We start from the raw sequence: 23,836 nt of genomic DNA, 5'->3' as shown, positions 1-23,836 counted from the left end.
AGGGACTCTTTCTAATGGGAGGAGAAACTGAGTATCAACAACGGGTTTTGGCCAAAACGTGCTGGGTGCATTTTTCCCCCCTAATGAATCAAGCGACCGTCGGAAGAGAAGGTGCACGGAGTGATTTTTTTTTTCTCACAAAACGTATTTGGTTTTTTTGTTTTTATCTCCCATTGTTTTAGCTTCTTTCAGCCACCTTGGATGAAGAAGTATCCTGCAGAAGACGCGTGATAAGTTTATAACGACTTTAAACTGCGCGAGGCTGGACTTGCTGCTTCTTGTATTTCTATCTGATCACCATGAGGGATTAATGTTTTTGAGCGGAAAATGTGATTACTTTTTCAACTGGTTTAAGGTCCTTGACATTATTTATTAAAGTGATCAAGTCAACCCGAAGTCAATCTGCAAGAAGAGTCTAAACATCGATGGAGTGAAATGTTAAACTTCCAAAAGTGCCTGCAGCAAGGTGAGCTCATTCATATGCATGTAGCGTCCAATGCACCATTCACTTTATGGTAAACTTCCAAAAACAGAAAATCAACCTGAATACGTGACCTCATTTTATATTTCACAATGTTTTTTTTATTTTTATTCAATCGCAACTGAAGCACTCTTGTTCTCATTATGTGCCACGTTCATGCCACTAAAATTACACTTATTTCTACAGTAATTATAAATATGCAAATAATACTTATGTTTTTTTCCTCCTTAAAATTGAACATGAATGCATTGTTTCACAGAGCCATTGTTTATGTTAATTGACATGCGAGCCACTCGGAATGTCAAATAGTTTCATTTTGTAATTCTACCAGTGTCGCTTTTTAGCGCATGTTGCTTGGATTCAACCTGTGAGCACAAGTCAAATGCGTGTTGTGTTTTATTGCGCCATCTTTTCCAGTTGACTGATTCAGACAAAAGATACGCCTGTTATGATTTACAGGAGGTCTGTCAGGGTGGTGGCAAGGAGCACTGAGCTGCACAATGGATTGCAGGGGTGCACAAGGGCTTGTTGCTTGCTGTTATTTTCACATGGACCATAGTCACCTCCTACCTGCTGCAGCTGTGCACTTTGGCTTTTTATTGAAAACACAAAGCACTCACAAATCAAGTTTCCTCCCCGTGTCAATGGGCAATGTGCTACAAAGAGGCTCACATCATTCCGAACGCCTGTAATCCTTTGTGTTGTACCTCAGGATTTTATGGGGGGGTGCTGTCTGACTGCAGTATTCAATAGATTTCCTTGAGGTTCTCTCGCTATTTGTGATACAACCTGCTGAAAAAGTAGAGTGAAAAGAGGCACACACAAAAAATCCAAAGAAGAAACCATCTTTAAATGGGCAGTAAGGTGGGAAAGTGATGATAACATGACTGCCTCACAGTTCTGAGGTTTTGAGTTTGAATCTTGACTCTGGCTTACCCATGTGGTATTTGCATGTTCTTCCTATGCTTGCATGGCTCATCTCTATGCATGTAATGTTTATTGAGGACTCTAAATTGTCAACATTTGTGAATGATTGGTGATATGCGACTCGCGATGGGATGGCGACCAAGCCAAGGTGCACTCTGTGATCTTAATGATTATCGCTAAAGAAAATTGATGTGTCCCATTAAAAAATTGTAAAAACTAAACACTTGTCTGTAGATTAGAAATGTCTTTTAGTAGTTGCAGTTTTTAACCCTCAATTCACCTCCTGATCGTGTCTGTAAAGTAGCTTAACGAGACTGAGCTGACCCCCGGGGTTTGAGAGCAGGTGGGACAAGGAGTTACAACTAGTAGCATTCGCTACTCTGTGACTTTCAGTAATATCAACAAAACTCAATAGCGTGATCCGAAGCTCCATCACTGAACGTAATATTAAAAACATTGAATCATTTCTCATTTGCCGGTATTGATGGACCCCGTGGCGTCATCCAGGAATCACTACGTTAATCCATAAACAGCAGGCTTTCTTGCTCACGAGACCGGGGCTCCACTCATGTGCCTACAGCTTGCCAAATTCATTTCCCTTTGTGCAAGACAAAGTCAATACACTTACCAAAGTGGGTTGGTGTGCCAGGGTACACAACCCAGGGTTTGATTGTTTTATAAACTGGTCCAACTAGTTAAGGCTGGAGTGATTTTTTTTTTTTTTTTTCCAGTCAAATAACAAACAAGCATCAAGAATGACTGCTTAGTCAGTGGACTCAAACAGCCGTATGTGTAATGCTATTTTTAAGCTTTCCACAGTTAACTATAGTATGTATATATAATATATACACTATATATTATATATATTATATTTATAATATAATATAATATAATATAATATAATATAATATAATATAATATAATATAATATAATATAATATATGTATATATATATACAGTATAGTATTTAATGCAGACAAATATATCACGGAAAATCAAGTCACCAATTATGAAATGAAGCTGAATCTTGTGTGATTGATGATTTAGTGGTTCACATCCAAGTCAGTGATGGGCCATGTGAATGGTTGTCTGACTCTTTTGTACACCGTGACTGATTTCCAAACACACAACAATGACTGTATGTCATAAAAGCACGGAGAGGTTGCTGTGATTTTTGTCTTTGTTTGCATCAGTGTGGCATTCTTCTTTTGTGCAGCTGTGAAAGTGTTTACTGAAATGACACTTGAGTTTCCCCGCCAGGCCGGTTTACTAAGACTGCCTTCTTTGTCAGGATTAACATGGATTAACAACAGAGTATTGCTACTGCTTATCATGCCTGTGACTGTCACTAACATCAATCATGGTTCTGCCTGACACAAACACACACTCACACACACGCACAAACACACACACAATGTCAAATTGCACAGACAAAGCAATATGTCACTTATTAGAGCTACAAGACATGTTTAAAGACACTTGACAGTCCTGATAACTCCATCGTGGTAATCCATTGCATCGTCCATCATGAGCGTTTGCATTATTCAGTTAATGAGTTTACTCAACTGTTAAAAGGGGCATACATATGGCGAGGCAAAGTCCACCAGCTGTTATGTACTGCATACAAAAAACACTGTCATAGGATACAGTACTCCATTCGAGGTTGTTATGCATTAATTTTTCATGCTAGTCTGGTGCAGTGATTTCCAACCAAGGTGGCACGCCACACTAGAGCTGCCATGGGAGTTTTTTTTTTTTTATTTGCACCTCATTTATTTGAAAATGATCATTTTTGAATTACAAATCAAATAGGTGCCTTGGCTCAAAAAAGGTTGGAAAACACTGCATTGGACCGTAGATAACATCAAGGTTAAATTTAGCATGAGAAATTTAAGCATCTGCATTGGCACAACTGGTTTTGCCTGAAGTCTATGAAATAAAGCGCATTGATAAAATGCTCGAAAAACACTTATTTTGTCACTTAATTTTGTGTCCTTGATTGTTCTCACAATTTCATCTCTACTTCCATTAGACTGTTAACACCAAGGGCACTAGGGTAGGATTACGGTGCTGGAGGTGCCACAAATGTACCATCCAGAAGGCTAAGTCATGACTAGATCCAAAGCAATTTGTGTCAGTGAAATCCATTGAAACATTGGTTCGCAGTTAGCACGTGCTGCAGGTGCATTAGCTGTTTGGATTATGTTGGTTCTTCCAAAGGTACTTACATTGGCTTTTGAGCTGTTTATGTAGACCAGGAGTTCTATAAATGCAATTGCCAGTTTGAATTAGGAAGTAAAACAAGAGCGGCTTGATCAAAAGGCCTGATGTCTGAGACCACCTTGGTGATGATGTCCTTTCAAAATCCCCTTGCCTGAATGCCTCAAGAAGTTGCATAGTTGTCGTCTTCCTCCTTTTGCAAATCTTTTTAGTTGAATGACTGCTTGATTTAGTAAAGATTTGCTTATGGCGGCATGTTGTTTTGCTTGTAAAAAAAAGGTACGGAAATAAGATGACATATTTTATTCTAACCCTAATATTGGATGCTCTCCTAATCACCAGCAAGTGGCAAATAACATTTCATTTTGTTGCAATGAATCAGCGCACAGTGCTGTTTATTTTTTTGTATTTATTTATTTATTTAGTTTTGCTACTTAGGAATCGTACGCACATTTCAGTTAATGGCATGTCAGCTATCCAATTTCAGGCTTATTTTTAAAATTCAACACTGATATTTATTGCCGGAAGTATTTAGCACCTGAACAACTTTCATAGAAGAAAATGTCCTATTTTACTCAAAAGACAGTAACGCCTCTTTCTTGATTGTTCAGTCAATCCTAGTTTGTGAGGTCCATTTTGGCATGAAAAAAAAATTGTGCCTCCTCGTTGCTATCTTAACGTGGGCACTTTTAATATTTTTGTATTTAATCAAAAGCATCGTTAAGTCTGACTGGAAAAGATTGTAGGAGTGACTGGAAATGTACTTTCCCAAAACCAACCCCTTTCCAGACGTACAATTTTTGTTCCAGTATAAGAGTTATGACCAGATGTTAATTGAAGGACTACTTTTTTGATTTGAGAATAACTGTAGTATTTCTGCTGCTTTAGGTCAGGAGATGTGTGAAACAGCGTGACGAACGGCCATGGGACTGGAGAGAAGGTGGCTTCAGGCGATCACTACCACTCTTGCCATCTTTCTGCTAAGTGAGTATGCTAATACAATATGGATTTCACTTTAAGATGCAAATAGTTGCACATATATTATTTTGCAGTCTTCGTTTATTTTTGATCGTGATTTCTCAGATCAATAATTCAAACAGATCAATAATTCAAACAGCTGGAACTGTCCACTGCAAAATGTCCGTTTGCACTATGTAGCCTACAAGTAATAAACCGTACAATAATCTACTAAATTGTAAGCCGAGAACTAAGCGTATTACATTATAAATAAAACCCATTAAGTCTCTTTTAAGCACACTTGAAAATCAGAAAAAAAAGCACATTTTCATCTGAATATTTTCATAATTGAAGATGATACATTTTTATGTGAGCATTAGATGACAAAGCAGAGCCGTCTCTGGCTCTTTGCTCAAGTGTTGTTGTTTTTTCTTGCATTTGTCAGTCCACTTGGCTTCACCGCGTTGCCAAGTTGCCTGCCACGTCAAAGCATCGTTTAACAGTTGGCGCATGTTGCTGTTAAACTATCCCCACTCAGTATAGGCAGCGAGATGATGAGCACACTGGCACGGCTCCCTCTACAAAGCAGAAGGGTTATTGCAATTCACTTAAATGACAGAGAATTGGGGCCAAAATGCAACTTAAATAACATCTCTGGGTGTGGAATTAGATCAATCTGGGATTTATGCTGCTCTCAACGCCAGGCACGCTTCTTTTAGTGCATGTGTGTGAGGGCGGGGGGGGGGGGGGGGGGATTGATTGTGCTGGTCCTCTAACCATGTGTGTACCCCAGTGGGTGGTGGGAGGTCAGCCGGAGAGAGCACAGAGAGGCCCGCTGCCCTCGATCAGAGTATCAGCCCCCTTAACCCCGCCCTTCTGCGGGATTAAAGTGATGACCAGACCAGATGAGCAGTAGAGCAAACACTGGCACCCAGTAGAGCACACGCCCACGTGAGCACATGGCAGCGAGGGAGTTTTCCGACACGAAGAGGAGAGAAGCTACTCCAGGTGTCACTAATGGGATTGCGGTGTGTTTGCAGGCTTTGCCACCATAAGATCTTGTCACCAAATGGCACATTTGACATGCCCTCGCTACATGCCTCCCCCCAGTTCCACTTCAAAATGTAGCTTTGAGCTTTATTTTTTTTGACCTCTCCTTTTGCTCTCTGAATCCAAAACGCGTTTTTAATAGCAAGCGCTTCATACCAAGGTCTGGCAGCTATTGCTCTCTTTCAATGTCTTTGGAATCATTCATTCATTTCCTTCCCCCTAATCACTATATAGCCAGTTTTGTTTTTAATATATATAATTGCTACATAGCTCATTCATTAGTCAAATAAAAAATAATTCTCAAACACTAGCTAGATGCGTCGTTTAATGACATATTGACCCAATAAATGAATGATGATAACATTGCATAGTTTTAAGATGAGTGCACTCGCTATTTTGAAAACGACATATGATTCCAAACTTATAGACATTGTATGTGTGTTGTTTTTCCTCATCAGCCCCAAAATGCAGCCATTGGTCATATATTGTTGTCTGCAGGTGTGTCTCAAGGTTTGTCATCAGTTGTTCGTGGCAGAGAGGGGGGCTCTGCCGAGCTGGGCTGTAGTCTCGCTTCAAAATCTGACGACGCCACCAGCCCAAACATCTTCCCCTTACATGTGGTGGAGTGGGTGCGGCTCGGTTACAGCGTTCCCATCCTCATCAAATTTGGAGTATATGCTCCTCGACTTCATCCCAACTACAAGGGTAAGAGACTCCTTCAGCTTTTCTTTCCCCTTTTTCAGTTTTACTTTCATACTAGTAAATGTCATCCCTGACAGGGAACTTTCAAACTTTGGACATTAGCCATGAGACCTTACATGAGTCGTCTTGAGTTTTATTTTACACTCAATCAAGCATATTTAGAATGACTTCAGGTGTTTAGACTTTCCTGTCTGCCATAAGAGCAGAAGCAGTGGGAAAAAGAGGCGAGAATGCCTCCTCCGTTCAAATGGAGGTAGCTAGGGGGTGGGGCAGTTTTGCAAAGAGCAAGGGGGAGGGTACAAAAAGCTATGCGCATAGTGGGATTAAGTGCAGGTGGGGGCTCGGTGGTCCCGATGACAGTGTTTTTTTTTATTAGTATGCAGAGGGGTGACCCAGTAAGAGATTGCCAGTGGAGAAGGAAGGATGAAGCATGTCGAATAATGGGAGTTTTTCTTGCTGGAGCGCTATAATCCCGTCATTGTCTAACCCTGAACAAAAGACAAAGAGGGGTATCACTACCTCCCCTTGCTTTACAAAAACCTAAAGGGACCATTAGGACAGGCCAAATCCCATCCTGTCCCAAATGTGTCATGGAAATATGCTGGGATGCTCACCTACATGTGTACCGCAAACATCTGGCAACAAGAGTAGCAGCCCTCACGGGATTGTAACACGCACCTTGGTGGAATTTATGAACGCCACATTGATTGTGTGAAGCTCCAAACAGGATGCTTCCACTGAGCAATTGGGCTACATGTGTATGCGTGTTGGGCCGTTAACTGTGCTATTGTTTCTGGGCAGTCATCTGGTATTTTTCCAGTCCTACACAGACTAAATAACATTCTTGGGCACTGTTTGGGATATTCCCGTATTTTGGCATAGCCATTCCGTGTGTGTGTGTGTGTGTGTGTGTGTTATCTGCTTTGAGCTTTACCCCCGTCTGCATTAGATCCTTATGCCTCCCCTCCCGCTGGAGGCAGATGGCAGCATATGAAGCGTGTCAGCGTTGCCCCTCTAATGTATCTTTCCCTCAAATTACAGTGTTGGGGGTTTTATGATCACTGTTGCCTTGATGGCAGTTTCCAGAATGTTGTCCTTGCTTGTCTGACATCAGAAACTTCAACCAGGATGTGAGTGAAGTCTAAACTCCATAAATATAATCGTAAAGTGAGGATTCCCCTGCCGTTTAGAGGTGGATTCATACAAGTAGCAGTTAATGCGACGGCGCCAGACTAGACGACATAAAAAGTTTGGGATCCACCTTTGGTAAACTCATTGCAGGTGAATCATGATATACAAGCATCTCAAAGGTCTTTATGTCTGTTGCTTTGTTTTAGTCTCGCCCGTCTGTCTTAAAGTAAAATTAAGAAGCAAGCAATGTCTAAGTATTTTAGTCTATGAAATATATTTTTTTATTCTATATTAAAAAAGTACATTTCATGTAAGTCATCAGGTATTTGAGGAGACTTGAGAATGGCTACCTTCCTTTGCTCTTTTTAAGACACCAGTCTTGTCTGCTTCAAGTGAATCCGAAAGGTATTGGTGTCCTTCAGCCCTCTCTTGTTTCACACCCAGCATGCCCTGCAGGGCTGAACATCACTGAACACATAACAGAGGAAACAGCCAGATCAACTCTGTACTTACATGCTATTATAGTCTGTTTGAGCCGGATTTGTTGGGGAAAAAAAAGAAAAAAAAGAAGCGGGGGTCCGTTGGTGTCAGGGAGGTTTACTGTTGCAGGGCGAGATCAAATAGCTCCCGTGTGCTGAGGAAAATCATCAGAGACGGTGAGCAGGAGAGTTCAACCCCAGGCTACGGCAACAATGGGTAAACCCCCCCAAGTCTCTGTAGGCCTTCATTATACTCGCAGTGGATCCTTCGAGCAAGGGAGAGGTTCCGGCATTTTTGCACGCATGCACATTCACACTCACACACAAATATTCTCACACGCACACTACATGCACATGTACACACAGACACACACACACACACACACACACACGAGTCCATGCACAAATATGGTAATGCAATGTCATTTGGACATATTGCATTCATTTCCCAGTTCTCTTCAAACTGGTGAGTTTTGGATTCCAGTGCCGCAATGTTCTGAAATAGATTGTGGTTGTAATCCATCAAAAATGGACCGAGGCATCTTGAAGCTAATTACTTTGAGTTGCTAATGGGCATGTGCTGTTGGTTGGGCACACTAAAAGGTTGTTTTTAAATATGGCAGCAGTTCCACCCTTTCATTTTCTATACTGCTTATTCCTGGAAGGTTGCTAAAGCTGGACCTTCTCCCAGCTGACTTTGGGCAGACTGGTCACCTGCCAATGACACGACATAGAAAATATTCATACTTTTTCAATATTCCGTCAGTGACCTGACATTTACATGCATGTTGATGCTCAACTCGTAGAAGAAGGTGAGACACACTACAGAAATCCGAGAATATTTACTGTTAAGAGGCTGAAATTTCAAGGATTTAGACAATTTCAACTTAAACAAGATCTCTACACAATGAATCGATTATCAAAATAGTTACCATTATTTTGATACTCATTGTCTCGTCGATTTATCGATTAAATGTTGCTCCCGTAGTTTAATGATTTCTACCGGTAGTTTTTATAAACTCGTCATGCACCTTTTTTTTTTGCCTAAGTGCAATGTCACTTCAGTTTACGCCTAGTATGTTACTTAGGTTAGTAACACAATTGATCAATTGGGATTCCAATTGATGTTGGATTCCAATTGATGGTGGTTTGTGTGTTGAATCATTTACTTGCTGAATGTAGTCATATATGTAACATAGACTCAAGACCGAGTACATGCTTGATGCTATTGTTGATGCTTCACTTATTATTCTTTGTCTGTAGTGTTCTAGCTCAATCAATCCAAACTGGGTGTGCACTTTTATAGTCCTCTCTCTTTTAAGTGCTTTGCCGCCATAATGTGACATTTATAGGCAATTACAAACCTCTCTTGAGGGGGGCAGTGGGATCAATTAATTGCAAATTTTCACTGTTTGTGGAATTGCTCTGTCGCTTCATTGCAGTTTCCCCTCACTACTGGAAATCTGCAAGTAATAACAATGTGGCCAAAAAACACTACTTCTGTGTAAATGAAACTCCGCAACGCACTTCAACATAATCCCTTGCTAGCAAGATACCACAACATTGAAACAAAGGGCAACTTTTTTCGAAATGAAGCTTTTGAGCTCACGTCAACATGTTTCTTTAGCATGGAGATGCCCCAAAAATGGAACAAATACCTTTTTTGCATTGGCCTGAGCTCAGAAACACCAAACATTTGAGTTTTTCAGCAAATAACGGCAGCTACGTTGCATAAGAAATCAGCTACTAGGTAAATTTGTGAATGCCAAACTGCGACTATGCTTGCAAGATCATCTCCAGTTTAATAAGAAGCTGCTCCAGAGGGTGAAGACTGATTTGTACATAAAATACCCATTCATCTAAAATTGACATTTTTCCCATGTTGTGCTTTACCCAGTAAGTGGAAGATGATTAGAAACAATTACCAACTCTGGAATTTACTATGGAAGGCAGTGTATTTATGTAGTCACGTATGAATAATAAAAAAAGTAAAGTAGGGGTTATTTGGCGGTGATCAAGTGATCAAAGTGTAATTAAAGACCACCCACTTTCTTTTAACTGTGATATAGTTGTGATTTTTTTTTTTCCTTCAGCTAAGTAGTGTAGCTTTATAAATTCATCTGTGTTAGAAACCACTAATCCAAGTCCTGTGAGGTGAATTTAGATGAACGTGCAGTAAATAATACTGCTAAATACTTTGTTGAAACAACTGAAGCTCTGCAAGAATTTCAATCAAAACAACATCAGTAGACAAAGTGAAATTGTTCCTCTTTTATCCAACAGCAACTTGTTTTTCCTATTATAATTATTCCAACATGATGTTCTGTTCTTTGGCTTGGAGCAGCAGCCAAGTTACTCCATGCCTTTGGTTGGTCACTGATCACATTCCAGATGATGAGTTTAGGGAAGTTATAATTTAAGGGTAATAAATATACTGCCCTCATGTCAGAGTGCCAATTCCTGTGGCCAAGCCTGGCACGTGAGGCGAGTGTGCTTAATGGTGCAGGGGTTAACGGAGCTGGACAGAGTGAGAGGGCCAGAGTTAACTGTAATCTATATCACGACAAAGAGCTATTCATAAGAGGCTTAAACTGATTAGGGGGACAGGAGGATTGAAGAGGGAAATTTGGGGGGACGTGAGGGGGGAGCTGTCAGAAGCATGGGGCCAGGTCCCAGACTTATGATTGTATTCAAATCAAAACATATCCCACAATGCACCTCTGCCCCGCTCGCTTACGCACATTCGGATGGGCAAAGAAAAGCAGTGCTGATGCTATTCCAAACAGAATCATCTTTCTTCCTCTGTGAGTTGAATGTATCTCGTGTAATTATCTCAAAGAAGTCAACAAGTTTGGACGGTAACGGCTGAGACAAGTTTACATCTTTGAATGAGGTGGAACAATCAAAGAATTATGCTTTTGTTTCACCCAACAGTGGAACGTGCATCTAATGCAAATTCTAAATTCATGAATAAAACAGGAAGAACTGAGGAATTCATTCATCCCACCTGGAAAGTGAGAGTTTGAGTCCCTGTTTAGCTTTGTGGGAGATGCTCATTCATACAGCATCAATGAACAGGCATTTCCATTATCTCCACTTGGATGGACTGACTTGTTGGAGCAAGGCTTTGTTTTAAGGAAGACTGGACCTATCATGCGATAGCTACCAGAGAAAAACAATTGAGAGCGAGAGGATGAAGGAACGCTCGGGGGAGACGCAGCCTTTCTTTCTGTCGTCCAGCATAGTCTAATGATGTTTGTCCCTTGAAGCAGAGGGAGTGATGAATGTGTCTGTGGGGGAGTTACGGAGCATAGAGGTCAGAAGAATCCAGCTCTTATTGGTTGTCAGTGGATTATTGATGCTCACAATTGGAGTAACCTCTCCATAACCTCTCAGTACTCAATTCCTTATTGTTCTATTTGTACGATAGATCCTTTTTTTTGCGCTTGTAATATTTCCTTATGCGTGGGCATCACCCGTAAGTAATGCAGCCTTAAAGCAGAGCACCTGCCAATTGCCAGTTTGAGTTCAAGTTCGGAGACTAGGCCTTGAAATGTGTGTGTGAGTGTGTGTAGTGAGCAACATTTATCACTCAGAGTCAGCCTTTTGTTTGTCTCTAGGCTGAATAGAAAATGGATTCTTTTTCTCACTCCTCTTGTGCAGCACTTTCAGTTTCAAATCTAAACGAGTTTTCTCCCCCATCCACGCGCTCCATCCACACTCCCCTTACCACACAGCCATGTTTCTACAGCAAGTGAATTCAAATCTAAACCTACTGTCCGGATTTTGCTTGGTTTCGTCGCTATGGTAACAGGCGAGAATGCGGAGTAGTGGGGCGGGGGCCGTCGTCCCTTTGTAGTGATGGACAAGAGCGAGGCAGAGGGAAAGGGTTAAACGTCCAATAGAGGAGCTGCAGTCCCTCAGTGGTGAACCTGCGCGGGCACCACATTTTGAAAATCAACACGTTACCACGTGACGCTAAAGCCTTGAGATCAGCACACTGTTTTTTTCAATGCCGTTAGCCATGAGAGGATTAGTTATCTTTTGTTTTTGTGATTTATGTGAAAACGTTTTTTTTCTCTCAGAGAGCAAAACACTTTTAACTCCATATCTACTAAGTGGAATGGGGAAATGAACAGTTAAAAGAGAACATAGCTGAAGTTATCACCTCACCTTTTTCTCCCTCCCACTTGTTTGGTCAATGCTGACCTGAGCTTCAAGGCATTTTGTTTGTTGGAGCATCTCAGAGGAGAGTATTGGCCATCCAAAGCTTGACAGGGGTCAAGTCAATAATTAAACGTGACTATTAAGCACAGCAACAGCCCCAGTCAGGAATGTGGGGTTAATTATAAGCCATTGTTGCTTGTCTATACTCACAGCATGTGTGTTTCACCCTGTCTGGAGGCTGTGTCTAAAGTTAAATGAATTTCATAGCTTTCAGGCTCGGTTCCAGACTATGTTTTGTAAAGGGAAGTCAATAGCGTGGCTATTATGTTCCTTTATGCTTCAAGGTTGTTGGGCTTTTTGTCAATATTTCCTCCTGCATTCACTGTCTGAATGTGGTGTTGCTGCTGTGTAATATAATGCGAGGTGCTGTGCCAATAGATTCAATAAAAGAATGTATGAGTATCTTGCAAGAAAGAATAAGTAAGGACTACATTGATTTGATTGTTAGCCTACATAAGACAAACGTTTTTTTTCCCCTCCGCGAAAACAAGAATGACAAGATGCTGGGAAGGTCCCAAGATTGACTCTGTTTACTTTCAAACAGCTTTAAGCCACGACCTGGTATGAACGTGTGCGTTTCCCCCTCCTTGCGCACGCACACCCTCCTGTCGTTAAAAAGGCTGAGATTGAAGGGGGTAAAAAAGAGTTCATTGAGAGACAGAATAAAAGAAAGTGCGTGTGTGGTGGTGGTGAGGGGGGGGGGGAGGTAACTTTGGGTAGCGGTCACCAGGCAACCGACAGATCAAGTTTCAAAGCCTAAAAGGGAGGTATAGAAAAAGTACGCAAAAGGGGTAGAGTGGATTCTGGGAGTTAAAATAGTGAGAGATGAAATATGTGTGAAAGTGTGTAGCCATGCATGGGTGCATCTGTGACCACCTTTTGAAGATGTTGTGATGTCATATTATTTCAATCTTATAGTCATGGCTTGCATTCATCACCCTCCCGATGCCGTGAATCATTTCTCACAAATATCAGCGGCGCAGCTGTTTTATTTGCGAACATAACGTTTATGACCGGCTAAGGCCATTGTGTGGTGATCCCTGTGTCATCGACACTGTAAGCTCTTCTCTCACATGTGCTGACTGCGGCGGTCTGGCTGCCAGATTGCACTGACCCCCCTCATCTCTCTCTGTCCCTCACCCCTCCTCCCTCAGGGCGGGTCTCCCTGACCCGCGGCGCCTCCCTGCTGGTGGAACGGCTAACCCTCGAGGATGAGGGTTGGTTCGAGTGCCGCATCCTGCTACTGGACAGCAAAACGGACGACTTCCAAAACGGCACGTGGACCTTCCTCTCCATCACAGGTGCAGCACTGCAGGGCCTGGGACAAACAAGAGCTGCTGGTTTAATGCTGGCTCATCACTGGCACTTTGATTGTTGACATCTGAGGCGGCATGTGGCTAAAAAGGCACTGGCACACCAAACTCACAGTTATGCCACATGACAGTCTGTGTGTGAAGAGCGCAACTTGCCTTTGCACGTATCTTCCCAGTAGCAAGAAAACATTTGATGAAAATGCATGTCACTTATCAGTGCCACAATTATGCCCAAAGAGGAAGTTATTGAATATGAAAAGCAGATATCATTTTATTGTACTTCACTCAATGAAGGCTTAGGTTGCTAATGACCACAGGACACAATTCATTCATGTACACAATAGTGGTGCATCAGTGCACATATTGTATTTCATTTGAATACATAGCTCAAAAGAATTGGTGATGTAATCCGAAAATGGAATGAAGCTTGTATTTATTTTTTAGCTTGGATGAGTCAAGTGAGTGCAAGGATCAAAATGTCACAATAGGTAATCAAGATCATTTTTGTTGTTCATGTTTTTCCTACCAAACCAGATTTCAACCCAAGCTACACTATGGAATGAGAGAACCCTAACGATGTATGGAACAAAAAACGATATATATTTAGCTGTTTCATCTGTGCTGTGTTTGTTTCAGCTCCGCCGGTGTTTGTCAAGACACCACCAACTTTTGTGGAGGTTTTGCTCGGAGACTCTCTGACGCTCAGCTGTGGAGCTCATGGCAACCCTCGCCCAACTGTTGTGTGGCACAAAGATGAGAGCCCAATCGAGAAACATGAAAAGATCAAGGTGAGGAAGATGACTAATTTGTATTCATACATTTAAATTCAAACTCAAGAGCTCTGTCACAGTTGAAACCTTTTGATTCCAGTGCAGCAGTTTACTACTCAACGACACTCGCGACTGCCAATTTTGCTCCCTACGTTTTATATTTGTATAATTTTTTCCCTCAGGTGCTCAACGGGACCTTGTCTTTGACCTCAGCCACAAGAAACACTTCAGGAGTCTACAAATGTCATGTTTCTAATTCAGAAGGCAACCTGACGCATGCGATGCAGTTGCAGGTCAAAGGTTAGTGTTGGAATGAAAATGAAAACAAAATTGTTCCCACCCGTTAATCACGTGCAGGGATGTGCGAGCAAGCAAAACAAGGATGTTAGCATTTGAAAGTACAGTAGTGCAACTCAAACGAAATGGATACATCAAATCAATTCAACCATAGTGCCATCTTCTGTCCATCTCTCATTACTACAGCAATGATGGACCTCAATCGGTTCAGGGTCCACTCGTGATAATTATTGTTTTCTTTGACTTTGCCAATGCAGGTCCTCCAATCATCATCATTTCGCCAGAGGACACCACTCTTAATATGTCCCAGGATGCAGTTCTGCAGTGCCAGGCTGACGCTTACCCTTCCAACCTCACATATGAGTGGATGAGACAAGGACAGAATGTTTACCATATTGAGTGAGTCTCATTTATAATTACATCTGATTTTTTTTTTTTTTAAGTACTGCAAAGATTGAGTTTAAATGCTGACAACTAAATGTGTTTTTGTTTTTGTTTTAGATCTTTAAAATCCAGAGTGAAGATTTTGGTGGACGGAACCCTTTTAATCCCTAATCTAATTCCAGAAGATGCTGGAAACTACACCTGTGTCCCAACAAATGGGATACTAACTCCACCGTCAGCCTCGGCACATCTTAAAGTGAAACGTAAGATTATTTTCCGTTTGAAAAGCAAACCCTCGTGTAGCACTATAAATCGACTGGTTTTGTTACAAATCATCTACTCCACGGCAGACCCAGCTCGAGTTGTTCGAATGCCTCGGGAAACCTACTTGCCATCTGGCATGGAGGGGGTCATTGTGTGTCCTGTCCAAGCGGACCCCCCGGTGCTGTATGTCAACTGGACCAAAGATGGGAACAATTTAAATCTTGACAATGTAAGTTGTGGGATGTTGCACTACTCTCTGCACTACGCATCTCAATTCCGAAGCAGAGAAATATTATTTTCCATCTTCAGTTCCCAGGCTGGATGGTGAACTCCGAGGGCTCGGTTTTCATAGCAACGGCAAACGACAATGCTGTGGGCATGTACAGCTGCACTGCGTATAACAGCTACGGCACCATGGGTCAGTCTGAGCCCACCAAGGTCATTGTGCAGGTACGCCAGGCTGCCCCCACTGTCTTTTTTTTTCACAGATCCTTTACCTCGCTCGTGTGACAAAGGCTATATCTCTATGTTCCAGGATCCACCCGCATTCCAAGTGCCTCCTCGGCCTGAGTATCTTCAGGAGGTGGGCAGAGAGTTGATCATCCCTTGTGAAGCCGACGGACATCCTGCGCCAAACATAACGTGGAGCAAGGTGGCGTTTCCTTTGCCTATTAACACACTGATGATTTCCGCAAGTGTTTGTTTTTTTTTGAACGGACGTGTCTTCCCTTGCAGATTGGCCCTATTCCTCGTTCTCAGTACTTTGTGTTGGCTAACGGTTCCCTCCTGCTGCAGCCTCTCAGTAAAGACCACCATGGGGGCTGGGAATGCTTGGCTTCCAATCGTGTAGCAACTGTCAGCGCAGGCACTGTGGTGATGGTGTTGGGTAAGAGGGTCCATGTCAAAAGTAGCAATATTTGGGACAGAAGTAAAGCTTGATCAATCTGCAGGAATTTGTGTGTCTTTTCTCATATGTTGCACCTGTTAAAACCAGTTCTGTGTTTTGCTCAGGTACCAGTCCTCATGGTGCGTCTTCAGTATCTGTGAGCACAGAGATAAACCAAGCTAATGTATCCTGGGTGCCTGGGTTTGATGGTGGATACACCCAGAAGTTCACTGTTTGGTAAATAACATATACAGTGTCACCGTTTAACATGCTAAAGCAAACGCTAAGATTTGTTTTCTTTAAAAAAAAAAAAAAAAAAAAAATCAGGGTCAAGCAAGCATCCAGAGGTAAACATGAATGGGCATCTTTACCGGTGCCCACATCCAAAAACTACTTGTTGGTCACCAACCTTCTGGCTGCGACAACTTATCAGTTCAGTGTCCTACCTCAAAATAAACTCGGTTCTGGACCTTTCAGTGAAATTGTTACTGGAAGAACTCAAGGTTTGTGAATATTTTTGGTGCTTTGACATTTCGAGCCACGTTTGTATTGGCATGGCCCTAAATCTGCTTTCTCCACCTAGTTGTGCCAACAGAAGCCCCAACTATCATCACCACTCTACTAACACTCGAACCGCCCATCCTCTTGTCTGCTAACCGGACACGACAAGGCGTTCTCCTCCAGTGGTCACCTCCTGAGATTCCATCCTCTCCCCTGACAAGTTATGTGCTGCAGGCTCGTCGAAATCAGGGCCAGTGGGTCATCCTTAGCGGCGACATCAGTGCCAATGAGAGTGAAGTTCTCGTACAAGGACTTCTTCGCGTAAGGAGAAATTCTTATTTTTTTACTGGGAATCAAGCAACGTTGTGTGTCAGATGATTCGGATCCTCATGTGTCAATCTTTCATTCATTCACGAATTGTTTTCACTTCATGTTAAGTTAATCAAATCTTCCTATTGCTCAGGACTCCAGTTATGATCTGAGGCTGATGTCCCGCAGTAATCAAGTGCGCAGTGAACCAAGTGATTTTGTCAGCATATCTACTGCAGGTCATTTACAAACACTGGAACTTGCGTATTTAAAAATATGTCTGTATTCCAAAATCTGATTGTTTGTCTGATTGGACGACAGGGATGGAGATGTACCCCCTCAGCCCTAGTTTCTTGGAGCTTGTCCCTGCACCCCTCCTTGCAGGCGTGGTCGCAGGGGTGTGCTTCCTTTTCATGGCCATCGTGCTGTCATTAGTCACAGCTTGCTATATGAGAAACTGGAGAGAGCAGCGGCGCCGGAAGAGACAACAAGGTAAAACATGAGCAATACACAAAAATATATGTTGATTTTGTTTAGTGGAAAGCATTTTTTTTTTTAATCGTCTTGTCCTTCTCGTAGATGTCCCATCGGCTTTCCAGAAGAGTCCATCTTCTGAGTAAGTGTCCCAACTCACTTAATGTTTAGTGATAAAATATTATGGTGGCGATGGAAAAGAAAACTGCCGATGCATCGTAATGTTTCACGTAGTTCATGGTTTACTCATTTGATTTAAGTTTGACATTTCTGTCATTTTCATGATTATTCTTTCTTTTTTCCCCTCTCAGGACTCGCTCTCCTCCCCGCAGCCCAGACAGTGTCTTGAAGCTGAAACTGTGTCCACCCATTCCCTTCTTCCCCACTTCCTCCTCACATTATGATCGCTCCTCGTTCGATAAAGGCAGTCGAGGAGAATACCAAGACCAGCGCAAGCAACTTTTGGCCAACTCATCTCCACCACCGCATTACACACTCTTTGAGAGCCACCTGGGGTCCCAGGCTCCTTCCCCAACATCTTTGGAGTCAATTCACAGAGGCCCAGATGGACGTTTCATAATCCAGCCTCTGATAGAGAGTTCCAGTCCCACCAATAAGAAAAATCTCAAGGATATCTTGCAAAGCAATGGCGGCGCAAGTGGCTCAGGAAGCAACCGGACATCGTTTCGAGACTCCCCAAAATCAAGTATCCTGAGTTCCGACAAGGGTTCGCCACATACTGTGGATGTCCTGGAGATTAGTAGGTCTCCCTCCTCCCCTGGAAGAGTACGGGCCATTGCTCGGAACTTCTCCCGTCATGGCTGTTTTTACTCTGATGATGAACATGGCTCCGAGAACCTCCTGGAAAGAGCAAGTTTCTATTCAGACAACAGTGAGAAAAAAACAAGTGAGTCAATGAAAAGGCATCGCAAGCCAGCTCGTACGGAAGACCTTTTCCCCATTTTGTCAAGAAGAACCTATATTTTGGATAGCGAGCCAGACAGTCCACAGACCTCAGGCTATCGACAAATGGCCAGTCACCTTAGCGATGATAGCACACTCATCACACAACTTGACAGTGAACTGGAGAGCGATAACATCCAAAAGTGCATCCAACTGGCCAAGGAGAGGGAGGAAATGGAGCGTGAGCTCCAACGCTACACCAGCAATCACAAAAACCAAGATGATGGGAAAGAGAGCCCGAAATGTAGCGTATCCCAGTCGGATGAAGAACCTGTCTGGAAACTGCAAGATGTTACGCTTCGTCAAAAACACAAGCCCTCAGGACACACGAGTCGGGTCGCAGACTATCGAAGGGCGTGTTACTTTGGGAGCACGAGTAGTCCTACGGACCGAGTTCCTACATCTCACATTGAGTGGGACATTAGCCCTGTTACCGCCGTAACGAACCTCGTTCCGGTAAAGAGCCACCGGGAGACCCCATCGACAGTATTACAGCAGCTACAACATTCTCATTCCTGTGCAGAACCTACAGAGTCCCTTCATTCTCCGGTGACTCAGAACACTTCCCTTCCCGTGCCTTCCACAGAGGTGACCTTTGAAAACGCCACAGTTCGATGTTTAGCCACCTCGCCCAGAGCCAAGTCGCTGAGCCCTCACAGAGATTTAGATCTGAGTAGTAAGTCCATGACAGAAGGCCTCCAGGAAACTAGTGTCAGCGGTGCCACTTCCCGCTCCAGGAATTCATATGCTTACGGCACTCGGAATTGGAATCCAACCTCTCTGAGTCCTTTAGTCTACAGTAAGCGGTCTGCTAGTCCAGCTTTTACTGTTTCATCATCATATGGAGCCGCAAGAGATCCCGGTCCCTCAAGTAGCCCTACCTCAGCCTATGAGCATCAGGTTAAAGCAAATGGCAAAGGCAATAAACACAAAGGCTGCAATGTCCGTCACAGTTTGGGATCAGAACCAGAAGGTGTCCGAGCACGCTCCAGAAGGAGTGAAAAATGTTTGTTCTCTGATAGTCCCAGCCCGATGTCTACGTTGACTCTGGTAGAAGAAGTTGAAAGCGATCGATCCCAATTTTCTGTCCCGGGCATGTCGGGGTCATTCAAGACCAAGCCAGCTGCATCCCCTCCTAAAATGTCGTCACTGCAGACGAGTGCAATTCTGGAATATCTGAGCCTCCCGGGTTTCATTGAGATGAGTGTAGATGAACCTGTGGAACAGGCTGAAGTTACAAATACTGCTGGACAATGTTTGGACCAGAAATCTGTACAACCCACAGTGGCTAAGCCTGATGTTGTCCCTAAAAACTGGGAGGTTCATGTCCAGGAAATGGATTCAAATAAAATGAAGGGTTGCTTTGAACAATCACTTTTGCCAGAAAAACGAAGCTCTAGGGCTCAGGTGGAAGCAAGGGAGCATCTACCTCGGGTAAGGTTTCCAGATGACATAAGACCACGGTCACCTGCTCCAGAAAAAACTAGCAAACAACTATACAATGAAAAAACACAGATTCGAGCTGAGACCAAGCCCACTGAGTCAAGACTGGGTTCCAGACCAGCTCACACTTTGCTCAGTGCCGCAAAAGGCATGGTGGACATCGTGTCAAAACATTCTCCGAGCTTTGTGGACAGTACTGAGTCTTTACCCGAGCAACCCCCGAGACAAGGTTCTCCGGGCAATAGGACCAATAACATTGCACTACGAATAAGTCAAGCCCCGATGCCATTTTTGAAGAAATCCTTGAGCATGGGCCCTTGTAGAACACTCTCCGGTATGGGACCCCCCCGACCTTTCCTTAAGAAGTCTATCAGTTTTGGCTCCCCGAGGTGGGAGCACGTTGAGACCCCACGGCCATACATCTCTGAGAAATGTTACTGGGATGAATTACCAAATCCAGATGTCAGAGTCAAGTCTTACAGTTTAGGTCGCACTCCATCTTCCTTTCTCAGGCCAGGTCCTTCGTGGAGAGAGTACATCCCTCTCAGGCGTCCCGCCATGGGGAGCTTGGAGAGGCCCCGATGTACGCCAAGATCAAGTCCCTCCTACTTTACTCCTAACATGTACCCGCCCAGAGAAAGCCCAATCCCCCCAATGTCGGAGCACTGCGATCCACGGCGGCAAGCGACAGTTTTTCCTGATTCTTCAAGATGGTCCCCGTCTTATCCAGATAGGCTGAGAACTGCTCAGTACAAGTACTTCCCCATGCCAGCCAGCGTCCCAGTTCCCACTCACCACCCCTGGCCAGTACCTAGACCAGAGAGCATGAGTCAGATGGACCCCAGAATGGGCCCCCCAAGGTCCTACCTGCCCAGAGGCATCAGCTGGCCCTCCCCCTACTGCATGCCCTTCCCTCAAAGGGAGGCTGACAGTTACCGACTCGTAGACAGAACAATGAGGCGGGCGGGCGAGACAGAGCCCCGAGAGGTCAGAGAAGGAGGAAGGGCCAGTTATGCCAGTCAGAGCAGTGGGAGGGGCAGCGCCGGTCTCTTCCGCCAGTCAATGTCCATCACTCCCACACTGCTCAGCTCCCCCGAAACCACCGAGGAGAGTGAGCGGCACAGAGCTGAGCTGGATCCACCTGAGAGGAGATTGAAAAGGTGAAACATTACCTCGCCGGGAAATAGACAACAAAGAGGACTTTTCTCATGGTGGAGGGATTGAGTGTTGTTGCCAAAATAACGCTTTTTTATTTTTTTGTCTCACTTCCTGTGTATCATCCTGACTTTTTGCTTTTGTGTATTCCAGTAGAAGGAACACGTCAGTAGATGAAAGTTATGAGTGGGATTCTGCTGACGCATGTGTGGACTCTGAAGTCCTGGAGGCCTTGAGGTTTGATCAGTCACAAGCAAATTTCCAGACAAGCAGAGGGAGGCTTGTGTGCGATCAACCTGCTGGCCTCCAGGACCAAAGACACAAAGGTGATGTCTCTTTCTTGACGTTTGATCTTGTTGTTGCATGTCGCACTGCGGCTGACGTCGAACGTGATGGTGCTGCATGTGCTTGCTCCCTAAGTGTTGTGATGATTGTGAGCTTTTTCCCATGACATCCATCCATGCATTCCCTGTCCCCCATGCCCTCCCTCAGGCACGTCTCCCCCAGCCTGCCCAACTGTTTCCGACACACCTTGCAGCCAGTATCGCCAATCCCTTAGCGAGGCGCGTTTCAACGCTCTCCGGCAGGAGTACCGAGAGTACAGGCAGGCTCAGGAGTCCATCTGTCCCCACGAGCTCTACCTCGCCCCTGGACATGATTCGGACTCTGACGCCAACTCAGCACTGCTCTAGAAGCAGAACTCGGTCCGTCACTCTCCGGCTGCCCTCTCTTCCTCGATTTCCCTTCATTGCTCGGCTGCCTGCCTCTTGCCTATCACTCACACCTTTTTATGTTTATGTGCTAATGTTCAGTCAACTTTTCATTTTCTTCAGAGGTATACTTCAATGCCGCGATGTTTTTTGTTTCCACAGGTGCTGCTGAAAAAGAAAGCAAGTAGCAGACAACAGCTTCGTGAACAGTCTTGCTTGATATGTGGAACGGCTCTTTGATAAAAGCTTCAATGGTCTGCTCAAGCAAACTGAAAGAATCCAAGATTGTACCGTAATTTGGTTTGTTCACATTTGTCATCAAATGGCATTGTTTCCTTTTTGTTCCTGTTGAGAAGGAATTATTTGGTTTTCTGCAACTGTGTTGTGTTTTTGTTGACAATCAGACACAGACACACCTCTGAAACAAAACTAGAAGCAAACCGCTTTAAGAAGGCGAGTAAGACCCGACAGAAAGTGAACGTGGACAAGAATAAAAATGAAGACTAAGGATAAATTGTCCCTTTCTCTCTCGTGGTACCAACACTGCCCGCTTAGTATATTTTCACCACACGCTTTGCTATTTCATCCACGAGAACATATGAAATTATAAATATGGTTAAGTATTGTTGTTAAACAATATTTGTTTAATATTTGTTGTATAGTGTATTCGTACGACTAGGCGGCAAGTGGCTGTATGTATGCTTGCTTAAAAGACGGAAATGGATTTTTCGCCTGTATGAAAGCATTTTGATTGCACACTGCATGACTGCGAGAGGACTTTCTCCGCATCTCGCAGTGTGTGGCAGCCATGATCACCAACCAGCTCACAACACTATGTGAAGTCATTATTTCAGGTTAAGATTTTTTTTTATATAAATAAAGCTTATGACAATTATTTTGTTACAAAATTGAAATGTTTTCTGTCCTTTTCCCTACTACTGACATTCATCAAATCTAATATAATTAATCTTCTTATCTTTTAGTACAAGTACCTCAGGGCAGTTTGTGATGTTAATTATACTTGTCAGTGAAGATTTGTTTTTTTCATTTGCTTCTGCTTCTCCTATTTCCTTCAAATAATTTTTTATCTTTCAGCATGTTTATCTGTTGAGATGTATAAATATTTACTTGCATTGATGTAAAAATTTAACAGAATTAGTATTTCAGGAAATGTTATATTGCCTTTTTCTGCTTTGAGCTTTGTGCTCATGTTTTGTGAAGTGAGTTTTATTATGCAAACATGTTTACAGTTCAACGATGTGAAGACAGCACTGTGAATGATTCAGTCTTTTATATAGTCTTTGCCCATGTTTTTCAAACTGAGAAATGTCCGTGGCTTGTTCAAATGACAACCTGTGACATTGTAATGTACTTTGCAAACTGTTTCTACTAAATTAACCCCAAATAAGAAGCTACATCTGCAGTGATGATTTTTGAGGTTTTGTACAAACTGAACATTTTTATATATTGTTTTGTTGTTTTTATATGTTTGTATTGAATAAATCGCTTTATTCGGGAAAACAAAGTTTGTCATAATTATGAGTCTTCAATTCAGAGTACATGTATGATTTTGGAATGTGTGAGGAAGCTGAATTATCTGCAGAGAACTAAACACCACGGGAAGGCCTCAACTGATTTTTGAAACCAGAACCTCCCGACTGTGAGGCAGTCACATAATCACAAGATCTTGAGATTATTTCATTTTCTAATCAAAGTCTGAAGCAAAGTGCAGTGATTTCCAGCCGTGATGGGTTTGAATTAAGATGAAGTTAATACAGTTACATGTGCTGAGCAGTGACGCTTAGACTGAGAGACAACATATCCCCTTATAAAATGTTGCATATTTCTGCTGGCTTTTATTTATTTAAATACTTTTGCGAGTGACGTCACAGATCAAATAGCCAATCAGAAAGTGGGGGGTTGTTTGGGTGTGGCACTTTTCACTTTCACTTAAACTTTTTCCCTAATGAAGTGATTAGGTACACTTGTGTCCGTGTGACGTCACAGATCAACCAGCCAATCAGAAAGTGGGGGGTTGTTTGGGTGTGGCACTTTTCACTTTCATTTAAATTTTTACCATGATTTTTCCCTAATAAATTGGCCTGTTATTAGGAACACCTGAAAATGGCGGTGTACCTAATGGAGTGTCCGAGTGACGTCACAGATCAAATAGCCAATCAGAAAGTGGGGGGT

The 23,836-nt window shown here is 43.1% G+C and overlaps 1 protein-coding gene across 3 annotated transcripts; it reads left to right on the top strand.

Annotated features, from left to right (window-relative positions):
* Positions 1-24: 24 nt before the first annotated feature.
* On the top strand, positions 25-23,154 carry igsf9b (immunoglobulin superfamily, member 9b). 3 transcript variants are annotated; one of them, XM_085910552.1, is made up of 24 exons: positions 52-111; positions 183-209; positions 379-466; positions 4,517-4,612; positions 6,134-6,340; positions 13,329-13,475; positions 14,124-14,275; positions 14,440-14,557; positions 14,812-14,953; positions 15,056-15,201; positions 15,289-15,431; positions 15,512-15,652; positions 15,738-15,854; positions 15,938-16,088; positions 16,214-16,325; positions 16,416-16,591; positions 16,672-16,910; positions 17,053-17,137; positions 17,220-17,390; positions 17,478-17,514; positions 17,684-20,938; positions 21,087-21,259; positions 21,426-21,637; positions 21,806-23,154. In XM_085910552.1, the coding sequence occupies exons 4-23, from the start codon at positions 4,552-4,554 to the stop codon at positions 21,623-21,625; spliced, it is 5,973 nt and encodes a 1,990-aa protein (XP_085766678.1). In that variant the 5' UTR covers positions 52-111; positions 183-209; positions 379-466; positions 4,517-4,551; the 3' UTR covers positions 21,626-21,637; positions 21,806-23,154. The 3 variants fall into 3 exon arrangements, with proteins under 3 accessions (XP_085766677.1, XP_085766679.1, XP_085766678.1); XM_085910551.1 differs by having other exon boundaries at positions 25-111; positions 183-466; XM_085910553.1 differs by lacking the exon at positions 21,426-21,637 and having other exon boundaries at positions 39-466.
* The last annotated feature ends 682 nt before the right edge of the window (positions 23,155-23,836 follow it).

This window comes from Syngnathus leptorhynchus, chromosome 4, assembly GCF_054491065.1.
Source record: "Syngnathus leptorhynchus isolate UIUO chromosome 4, UIUO_Slep, whole genome shotgun sequence".
NCBI classification, from domain to species: domain Eukaryota; kingdom Metazoa; phylum Chordata; class Actinopteri; order Syngnathiformes; family Syngnathidae; genus Syngnathus; species Syngnathus leptorhynchus.
Note: the sequence above shows the minus strand (reverse complement) of the source record. Positions and strands in the feature narration are given on the sequence as shown.

Excerpts from the sequence above, each read along its gene's own strand:
- igsf9b (XM_085910551.1), top strand. The coding sequence starts at position 4,552 with ATGGGACTGGAGAGAAGGTGGCTTCAGGCGATCACTACCACTCTTGCC. Across the intron at positions 15,653-15,737 it reads CCACCAAGGTCATTGTGCAG|GATCCACCCGCATTCCAAGT; the intron begins GTACGCCAGGCT and ends TCTATGTTCCAG. Across the intron at positions 16,326-16,415 it reads ACCCAGAAGTTCACTGTTTG|GGTCAAGCAAGCATCCAGAG; the intron begins GTAAATAACATA and ends AAAAAAAATCAG.